The 10,945-nt window shown below is 39.7% G+C and overlaps 1 protein-coding gene across 5 annotated transcripts in view; it reads left to right on the top strand.

Annotated features, from left to right (window-relative positions):
* The first annotated feature begins 1,006 nt into the window (after positions 1–1,006).
* The window catches only part of CDIN1 (CDAN1 interacting nuclease 1), a 124,317-nt gene continuing 114,378 nt past the window's right edge, over positions 1,007–10,945 (top strand). Inside the window, exon 1 of one of the 5 annotated variants that reach the window (XM_071809349.1) lies at positions 1,007–1,341. In XM_071809349.1, the coding sequence (XP_071665450.1) occupies positions 1,241–1,341 (101 nt within the window). In that variant the 5' untranslated portion in view covers positions 1,007–1,240. The remainder of the gene's footprint in view (positions 1,342–10,945) is intronic. The other 4 variants (XM_071809350.1, XM_065839501.2, XM_065839496.2 and 1 more) reach the window with 4 other exon arrangements.

The raw sequence follows: 10,945 nt of genomic DNA, 5'->3' as shown, positions 1-10,945 counted from the left end.
TAAAGTTTCTGACTAATATGCAGAAAAATACTTAAGATGTGGTCCTAAAACTTTCAAGAAAGCAAGTGAACAGAACCTACAATCCATAAATTTTTTTAAAAAAAATCTTAAGATTTAAAGCAAATTTCATAGATTAAGCGCCTGAAATGTCAGTTAGGATTCCAGTAGCATGTATGTAGTTCATCAATGTGATTAAACTGAAATTGAAGGGAATGCTTCTATTTCTCAGTCAAACATATGGTTAACTTTCTTCATAACATCTAGGTTTTAGATGTTGTTTAGAAATGGTCATACCTGTCTCCCAAGTAATTCAATAAAATCTATTTAAAATGCCCAACACAGAAAGTAAGGCTTGCATCATACTAGATTTAAATGATATTTATTAACATCATCTGCTGAAGTTTGAGACATAACAAGCACAAACTTGGCTGGTTTTCTTCTAAAATTTAGCAGGAGCCATTTCTCCACCCGTGTGCAAGGCTGTAGGCCACTAAAACACCCAGGTCCTGTCAGGATGCACAGCCCCAGCCCCACTACTTCAGCATTTTTAATTTTTTTTTTTTTTTTTTTAAGCACAAGAAACAGCCACTTCGAAGTGACTTCTGGAAAAAGGCCTTGAAAATTTTATTTTAAAGCCGTAACACAGCAGGGCTCGCACAGCCCATGCCCGAGCAGAGGGCCAGACGCTGAGAGCCCCGACCAGCCCCATTGCACGCTGGTCCCCTTAGCCCCAGGGCAGCCGGGGCCGGCGCTGCGCTCAGGCCCCACCACAGCTGCCCTACGCCGACCCGCAGGCGCCAAACCAAGGGGCGGCTTGTTGGGCGCACAAGCGGGCAGCTCCTCAGCCGTGAGGCGGCCAGCGCCCTCCTAGCCCCGCGGCGAGGCCAAGGAGACCGGCGCGGTGAGCAACCCAAGAGTTACAGGGATGCCGATCCCCCATTTCCGCACGGGGCACAGCAGCGGCCGGCCGTCCCGCGCTCCCCTCCCGCCTGAGCGGCTGCGCAGAGCCGAGCGGCGCGGGATGGTGGCTCTCCCCGCCCCGGCCGGGTCGCGGGGCGGAGCTGCGGGAAGCGGTAGCTGCAGCCGGCCCTGACTGTTTCGGTACCGGGCTGGGCGCCCCTGGAGTTGCTGTAATCTTCCCCCCGACCCGCATCCCTGCCCTTCTGCCTCACGGTGCCGGGGCCCGGAGCGGCGCAGCCCGCTCCCTTCCCGCCGCCGCGCAGGCCCGGCGGTGCGAGGCATGAAGCTGAGCAAAGCCCAGTACGATGAGATAGCCCAGTTCCTGGGGCACGTGCAGCCCACCCGGCAGAGCCTGAGGAAGCTAAAGGAGAAATTCCCTAGGTAAGTGTTTCCCGCCCTCCGGGGCCGCTGCCCGGCGCGGGGCGGGCGGCTCGGGCCCCGGGCGGCGGCCTCCGAGCTCGCTGCGGGCGGACGAGGAGCCACAGGAGCCGCTCCCAGTTCCAGGCCCCACACGGTACAAAATCACTTGGACACGCACACGGTCACCGGCGGCGAGCGGCAGCTTGCTGAAGGTGCTGCTGCGAGCAGAGTGCTTCTCGCTCTCTGTGGCCTGAGAAGTTGGCACAACATGAAGAGCGCTTCCTCCCCCACCACACGTCTGAATAAAGGCTCGCAGATCACTTTGTGAGGCTCTTAAACACCAAGTAGATCTTTTTACATGAATGAAGCCTTAAGGCTCAGGCTCTTACTCTGTGACTGAAACCCAGGGTGGAATCTGGTCTGTGGTACCATTGCCCCTGTGGCTTAGGGAGAAGGGGCTTTCCAGAGCCATAGCCCTTTACTCAGTGCTGTTCTCCAGTTGAAGTCTGGAAAAGGGATCATCTACTTGTAGGTGAGCATTCATCTGCTTCCTTGCCTGAGCAGCATGCACAAATGTCAATGGCATTTGTGAGCGACCACAGGTTGGCATAGAAAGATGTACATGACAGGATCTACTCCATGCACGTTGCAGAAATTTGCTTGCTATCAAGGGTTGTAAAGGACGTGTTGCAAGGTTTTTGGTTTTGTTTTTTCAGGTTTGGGGGAAGCATTACTAGTGCTGAATTGGACAGGAAACCAAATCAGATTTTGTGGGGAAAGGAATGGTGCTGTCTCTCAAATACACCAGAAAACTGCAGGTTTTTAAGTGCTCTGCATACTTCGGTGAGAGAGAATGGAGTAAAGCAGATAATGGTTCCCATGCTTCCTAAGTGAGCCTTGGAAGTCTTAGCACAAGCGTGGCTGAAGAAACCAGCTGAAGCTGTGTATAACTTACAGTAAATGGATGAAGAGCCAACATTTAAGTTAGGCTTTTAAACTGTCCATTGAAATCTTTTCCCTTTCAGGAAAGTGTGTCATGTAGTTAAAAATCAAGCTGAGGGAATAGCCCTGTTATAGAGACGTGATGCTAAAGCAGTGTGATTGGCTCAGTGAGTGCACCGAGTGGCACTGTTAGGAACCCAGCTCACCTTGCACAGTACTTCTGCAACTTGGGAAACCACTTACTGTGACAGCATATGTCTAAGGAACTTAGACTTGGCTTTATCTCTTTGGTGCTAATGAAATTAGAAGACAGTGTTTGTGTGTATATATGCATGCATGCACACACGTTTTCTTTTTCTAGTCTCCTTATAAAGCTGTCTTAAAGAAGGTTAGGATTTGGGCTGGTTTGTCAGGTCAGTTGCTGTGTGTAGGAACAGACTTCCAAGATAGATCCACAGGCATGTGAATGTCTGTAACAGAGAAAATAAGTTTATCAGAAAACTATCTGGGCTTTCTGCTGATATATTTTACTTCCCATCCCACTCCTTTGATGCTGCAAATGATCCATTGACTTCTCGGTTTCAGAACTTGATGACTCCTGAAAAACTATGTACTAATAGCAACATAAAGTTATATCAAGAAAAAAATTAACATTTTTTTCTGATGATTTTGCGATGCAGTTCAAAAAAAAGCATTCCAAGGCCATTGCTTGCCTTAACAGCAAGGGAGACATATTGAAATAGATACATGTTATGAGGAAAACAGGCAGTCTTTATAACTGTTGTCTTATAAAAGAGGGCTGCTGCAGAAATTTGTAAACCTGTGTGACATCTTAAGGGGGAGACTTTTTCAGTGATGTGTTCTATAGCTGTGGAGTAAGTTTCTTATAATCTAGAACCTGTGTCATTCTCTTCTAGGATGAGAAGGGTCTGAATGGACTTCTTGGCTGCTTTTTTTCTTTATGAATACCAAAATCAAACAAACCAACCCCCCACCCCAACTTTCCACTTCCATCTTTTCAAGAAAATATTCCAGAATCTGTCATGACAGTTGCAGTGTGGTGAAGGTGTCTACAACCAGTTTTTCATTATTATATGGTAGCAGTTGCTGATTCAAACTGGAAAGTGCTAACATCCATAATAGTTGCTTTCACCTTGCACTTTGAGTCTTTCCCCAGTAAGGATCAGTATTCCACTGGTAATGCAATACATAAATCAACAGTTTTCAAGTATTTCTGGTTCCTGCTGCCTCATAGATCTTGACAGTCTTCAGATTTCTGCATTAATCTTCTCAGTTGTTTTTTGTTTTGTTTTTTTTTATAATATTGTCTTATCTGTTGGTTCTTCCCATGTCTCTTGTTTTTCTTGAGGATTCACAGTTTACGCTCTTTGTTTAAAGATCTTTCATGTTGTGTTGTAGGCCTGCTCTTGTTCTGCAGTTTCTCCCTAAGAGTAATTTGTAATTTCCATAAAACTATTGCCACAATTTAATGTGTATGAGTATGCTATGTGGTAGCTGCCAATGACCCGTGAATCTAAATCATATTTTAACAGGGCAGTTTGTTCTTGACTATTATTCAACTACTTCAACGGGTGGGATTATTTCTTCAAAACGGTGTTGCCATGTGGTTTATTAATGCCAAATAGTCAAAATTAGACTGCTTCTAATACTGTTTATAAGTCTCTTTATACAAGCACTGGGACTTTTAAATTTTTTTACAATCCTGTAGCATTACAGACAATATGGGTTTAGTCTGCTTTGCTTAAAATCCAGTTATTTTGCAAAAAAAATAAACTTGGGAATCAAATTACTGTTCTTTTTCTATTAGTGCTGCACTCTGTATTGATGCCCAGCAATTACCAATGCATTTATTTATTCTTAATATATTTGTTACATGCTTAGCAGTTGTCTTCTAATGTGTTCGTGTTTAACAGCAGGATTTTTTGGTGACCTGGGGATTACCAAAATGTAATTTTGAGCACTAAGCATGATAAATCTCTACCAGTATTGGATCACTGATATATAGTTCCTTTGAGCTTCTCAACTTATATAGCACTGGACTGATAATTCTATATGTTCTGTGTTGTGCTCTTCTGATCTGTACCACATTTTCTACTTGTTTCTCACCTGAATTTATCTATTTGTAATAATTTGTGCTTTACTTTATAACTTCTGTGGGTTTTTTTCTTCTGCTTTCTCCTTAGCTTATGTTCTTTTGTGGTACTATTCTTCTCAATGAAACCTAATGTCTGTATTTGATTGCCTGTTGTAGGGCTAGTTGGAGGAAATGCAGGGTATTGCGGGAAATGCTCTGAGAAAGTTACAGTCTCTTTATTTTCAGTGCTCGTTTGTATCTTAAAAAGTAGGTAGAGCTGCCTGCATGTGAATCACCTTAGCATTACTTATTTATGGTGACAAGATGTAGGTTAGACCTTTAAACTTTTAACTGTATTCAAAGACTATTTTAACTTGTCCAAAAAGCCCAGCTGCTAAGGGCTTGATTTATACTGAAGCTGATATTCTAGTACTTCAGTTTAGTTGCTTCTGGGAGGGTGGCAGGGGGGAATCTCAGTTCTTATGCATATGACAGGATACATAGTTTCTCTTTAGAAACTTTTCCTGAAACTTCTTACAATAAAACATGTTTGACAAATGACTGGTCACTTCTCAAATCTGTACCTTGTACATATTTTCCTGCTCTTCCTCACATCCACTTTTGATTGAATACTACAATTTTCTTGATTGAGTCCTCCTCTGGTCTCTACCAAGTTTTCTAAGGGTGTAAGGCTTGCTGACTCAGTTTATTATGGTACTATCTTGTTTTTTATTCTGCAAGTTTTTTTCTGGTCTGAGTCTTTGAGTTTCTTACACAACGTTGTTCTTGAACTGGACAGTCCAGAAAATTTCTGACAGTGCAAGTTGGCTCAATAGCCTTGCATCTTTTAGAGGTTCAAAAAATTGTGCTTTTCAAGTTCTTGCACTGAACTGTTGTGAAGCATATTTTATTCCATTTAGGAGTGCTGTTTTCTTCCACAGCACAATTAGTTCAGTCTGTGTTGTTTCTCTTTCTTACTTAAAGTTGTAAACAAACTTACTGCCTCTAGCCCAACTTCCCTTTCAGTACCTTCATTTTTATTGTAAAAGAAGCATTCTTTTTTGAGCCTATGTAAGTGCAAACTGTGTTTATAGAGAGTTTCAAAGTACTAGGACTTCACAGTATTAGAATTTATAACAGCTGCTCTGTGCAGTTCTTCACTTTTTTCCATGCCTTTATTCAAAGAAGTAGTGTCCTGTTTGTGTCCCTTTGTGAAAGCTTCCTCCCTATGATCAGGAAGAGCTTTTCTTACAGCAGAAAGGGATGGGAAGCTGGCATACATGTGAGAGAATAACTTTTTTTTTCCTTCTTGTTTTTTTTTTTTTTTTTTTCGTAATAAGCAAGAGAAAAACATGATGCACAGGTTTATGTTGATATACTTGATATTCAAGTATGGATATTTGGTTTTAACATAGGTAACTTCATGTTTGATTATTGGAACATGAACAGTCTTTGTTCCCAGAGCATATCAGCTGATGCAAGTTCCTCCACATTCATGACCTGTCTTCTTCATTACTGAACATCACTTCAGGTTTTACAGACATTTTCAGTGATTATGCTGCTCTTTCTCCAAATTACTGATAGCTTTATTGGATGGCACTGGGCCTGGAAGGCATTCCAACAAGATTTTTCATTTAAAAAAATAAATATGTATCTGCATGGTAATGTTTCACAATGTAAGTTGGAAAATATAATCTGTTTGTTATTTGCTCATTTTTATCACTTTCTCAGTGGTGGTTCATACTGAAACAATGGCCCTAGAGAAGTTTAAATGTATGGCATCGATGTTATTTCTTGTACCAGCTGCTTAAGACTGTGTTAATGTATTTTCCTCCTCTTTGCCAGTGTCATTGCTGACCATCCTTTTGGTTTTTAGAACTGGGTGTAGATAGGTCTCTGATTATCCTCTTCCAGCCAGTTATATTCAAGAGGAAACATATTGCTTTTTCATGAATAATTTCATTTTTCATTTGTGCTGTTGCTTAGATTATCAAACAGTACTGATAGGCCCAAGGTGGTTGCAGTGGGAAACAAGGTAGAACTACTCCTCTCTTTTTTTTTTTTTTTTTTTCCTTCTCTGGTGCATGCTCCTAGTAGAGTTGTTTGCGTATCTATTAACTTAAAAGTAGATGATATGTGTAAGCATGTGTCAACATGGAAGTTAATTTTGAAGGAAGACCATTGTAGTTTCTTATACAATTTTTACAAGTGTAATCATTCTCCTTACAAGCATTCTCACATATGTTGTCTATCCTGGCAAAAATGCAAAGTTATTTTAAAGGTTAGTCTTGAAATTTTGCTTGAAATACTCAAGCAAAATTAAGGTTGTACTTTTTGAATTCTTGAGTACTGATAAATCTCTTCCCTTTCTTTTAACCTTTTCCCCTTGCAATACGGGAAGTGCTACCATATGAGAGTACAGTTCATTTTATAAAAAAAAAAAAAAATATAATCAGAACAGGACTTATTACACTTGTGAAATTCATTTGGCTGAGTAAAGGGAAAGCGTTTTTAGCCTGGAGGAATTCATACAAATCACTTAGAAGGCAATCCTATATCCTTTGAAGATTTGATGGTGAAATACAATGATTGGAAGGGGCCTCTTAAAGCAGAAGTGGAAATTAGTTCACTATAATTTGAAAATGCATTCTGAATCTTTTGTAGCTGTGTGTTAGGTGCTCTTGTTTAATACAGACAAAAAGAAAGAGAAAGAAAAATACAGGAAGAAAAAGAAAAAAGGAAAAATAAATAAAAATACAGGAAAAAAAAAAGAGAAGGACACAGACAAGGGGGAAAAGAGAGAAGAAACAAGAGAAAAAAGGGTGAGGAAAAGAAATACCAAGGGAGAAAAAATAGAAAAGCAAAAGAACAAATAAAATAAGTAAAACAGGAGAGAGAAAGAGAGGGGGAAAGATTAGAAAGAAAGGGAAAGCAATAGGAGAGAAAGGGAAAGAAGGAAAGGAAGAAAGAAAAAGAAAGAGAAAGAAAATCCTTTTATATATCAAAGATGGAGGAGTTATCTTAATCACAGTGTATATTACTGTGTTGCTTCATTAAGTTTAATTTGGTTGTACTTTTACCACTTCACAAATTCCATGGTGTGGTAATCACCAGTAGGATAGGAATATAAGTCTTGTGGCACTATTTTTTCGAAGTATTTCACTCTAAAGCAAACTTGGTGTCAGAGAGACCAACAGATGTCTGTAGATTTAAGGGCCACAATGGTGGTTGTTAAGGAAGGATGAAGTGGAAGTTTTAACACTGACCATGTGTGCGTTTTAATTGACTTGTGAATTTTAGGAAACCATTATATTCATGTTATTTGTACTTACAGACAATAAAGATAAAAATGGTAATTCTTAATTGTATTTCAGAGGTCCATACTGTATCGTTCTTCTGAAGCCTGCAAACAAGTCTAGGCTAGAGCTTTATGAGCAGTGGGGATTTGCTACATGAGAGAGGAAAATATTTTATTCATGTGCTGGTTTTTGGACAATCATATTCTGGGCTATATTACAATGGCACGATAAATTGCTGAATACACTGTCTGCTGAATATGACCTCACCATGAAAAATTTGATGCATTAGAGTAGGAAAGGTTGGAATATATCAACCTTAGCTGACAAGGGACTTTGAATTTTGACCTAACACAGATGACCTTTGTGTGCAATAAAAGTGAGTTTAATCTCCAGGTCAAGGTTGAGGTGAACGGTAGGGCAATGTGGATGGTTTTGAGCTGGCTACGGCTGGATCACACCTAGCAAGCAAAGAAATTCAAGGTCTCTGCAGTTCAGAGTAACCAGATGCTTATTTACCTGAAGTTTACTCATATCTGCTATACCACCTTCAAAAACTGTGCTGTACTGTAGTCAGCTAACTCTTCAGCAGCTGTGGACTAATTCATTTGAAGCTCAGTGTTTCAGAATAAGAAGTATGAAGTACGTATATTCTGCTCCTATAGATCATTGAATAGGTAAGCTAAATAAAATTTCTCCTCTAGCATGTAGAAGAAAGACTGTCAAGTATATTGCCTTGCTCTGAAAAGGGTGAAATCCAGAAGCTTTATTTCTTTGACAGCTAACCTGTCTTTGGAACATCGGAAGTTTATTCCTAAGTGGCTTATGCTTTTAGGAGGAACACAATTAAGAGAGCTCTGATATGTTTCAGTAGGCAAATACAAAGAAAATGGGTCCTTTTGAGCACTCCCTTGCTGTAAAAGGTATTTGATCAAAGAAGCTAAGTTGCAAAATGTTTTAGGGGTTGTCTAGGTTACATAATGAAGATGTATAGATGAATTTAAATAAAAGATTGTCGTGTTTTATAGTAGTCACAAACAAAATCTGTCTTTCTAGCTGGCAGGTGTTCCAGGAGTGCTATTTTACTAACATACTAGCAGTACATGCCCTGAATACTTTACACAAATAAGACTGGCAGTGGTGGTGCTGTCGGAAGGAGGGGGAAGGAGAGAGTTCTCTTTAAATCAGCCAGGAAAAAAAAAAGTTTGAGACTAATGGAAAGAACCTCCACTCCTTTAATAGAGCCTGCAAAATATATTCTCCAGGACTGATCAGCTCTGAAGGCTCTAGAGGTTTGATGATTGGAATGGCAGGAAATCACGCTTTCAGGACATAACGAATTGACTAGGCCATCCATCATTTGTTAGCATGCGCTGAAACGCTGGGCTTGTGTGCAGAGGTCTGTGATTTAGTAAATACTTGGGAGATGAATAGAGCTTACACACAAGGGAAGATATTGCTGTCCTTCAGCAGCCTTAGACACACATCCCTGCTGAGAAGGCCGTCTGACAGCAGCTCATCAGTAACTGGCCTGTCACAGTCAGTGATGCCCACCAGCCATCCCCAGTATATTAAATGCATTTTTAATATCTGCTTCAGTAGATTTAATGAAGAAAATTTAGTTTCCATACTCTGATCACTGCTTCCTCAAGTGTTTTAAAGCATCAAGTGAAGCACTTCCAAGAAAGGAACTGTGCTGATACCTGGAGGAGTTGATTGAAAATGGAAGTGAAACGGGAGGCAAAGGGAAGTGTTATTATCCAAACAGTTTCCTTAAAGCAAAACAGAAATGTTTGGAAAAAGCAGTGATCTTCTTAGACACAACTGACCCTCCTGCAGAGGGACCTTATGCAGCAGCAGAGATGCCGCACTGGAAAAGGTGTTTGCACAGTGGTTCTGTTTAGTGTGGCTGGGCTTGCCAAAAGGCATAATCTCATCTCCTATGCTTTCAGATGTCAGTACTTGAATCAGATCATCATTTTGTCCAGCTTTCAGAGTCCTGAGAAGAGAGTGGCTATGAATGGGAGGAATGAAATACATCATTTTTTAATAACTAACAGATTTTGGTTTGGTTTTGGCATTTTTGCGAGGGATGCAATTGGTGAAAACCATTGTAATGTTCCATGGTATTATTTAAACTGATACAGGAAAGAAATAATTAGACACAATGGAAAATAAAACTTCTGCTATTTTCATAACTTAGCAGGCTCATTGAGGGTTATTCAGTGCTGACATTCTATTTCTAAGGATTATATGGAATTAATTTTTAACTTTGTAGCAAATGATAAGATCTTTTACTGTTCGTATATATGGGTAAACTTCATAGTTGTTTGAATTTCCAAGGAACTTGCAGGGAAAACTTCTGTTTACATAAAAGGAAATATGTTGGGTTTCATTTTCTAATGAGATTCAGTACTTATGCTATGTACTTCAAGACAGCAAGACAACTTGATTTTATTGCAAACTTCCATTTGTAATATTCACTTCTTGAGCTTTTTTTCCCTTCAGGAATCCATTCTATGTTCACAGAAGAGAAAGCAAGTGCCGAATGAAACCTACAAATTTGGTTCTTGTATGTGTCAGAACAGTAATATATTAAATGCATATTATTATGAAAAACTAAGATGTGTTCTAAACACTTACATTTTTATAACACATGACAATATTAAATAATACATTTTCTTGTTAGCATCTGTTTGCTGTCATTGTTGGCAGGACCTATGATTTATTACTAAAATTAATGACTACAACCATTTTGGTCCTGATATATGCCCGTAAGCTTATCACATAACTTAATAAAATAACATATATGCTTCTTTGAGAGTCATTTTTAAATTGTTTATTCCTTGAGGTTCATGGTGAAAATACCATATATCTTTACAATGTGAAAGTCTTAGGAGTTTGTATTGTATTTCCAACTGAGTGAAATAATGGTAAGGATTGATTTCTGTAAGAATATGGAATACAGTAACTGATCCGACTAAAATGGTTTTCTAAGACAAGCCTGATAGAGTATTGTTACCAAAAAAACCAACAGCATTGGAAGGGAGTGGAGATATACTGCGTTGTTTTCTCCAGGTCCAGTGAGGGTTGAAAGTCTTGTTCATTTGTTTGTTTGACTAACTGGTGCCATACAAGTGCTAAGATTTCACACTCTATCATTAGTTTTCAACTTGTATTTCATGAAGCCCTTGTCCATGGGTTTCAAATGAAGAATTCAAAGTAAATTAACTTGTTGTCAGCAGGCTTAAATTTGCCAAACAGGAATCTGTGCCTGTTGTGGGAAAAACGT

Source organism: Patagioenas fasciata, chromosome 5, assembly GCF_037038585.1.
Source record: "Patagioenas fasciata isolate bPatFas1 chromosome 5, bPatFas1.hap1, whole genome shotgun sequence".
NCBI classification, from domain to species: Eukaryota; Metazoa; Chordata; class Aves; order Columbiformes; family Columbidae; genus Patagioenas; species Patagioenas fasciata.
This window is presented reverse-complemented; position numbering and strand designations above follow the sequence as displayed.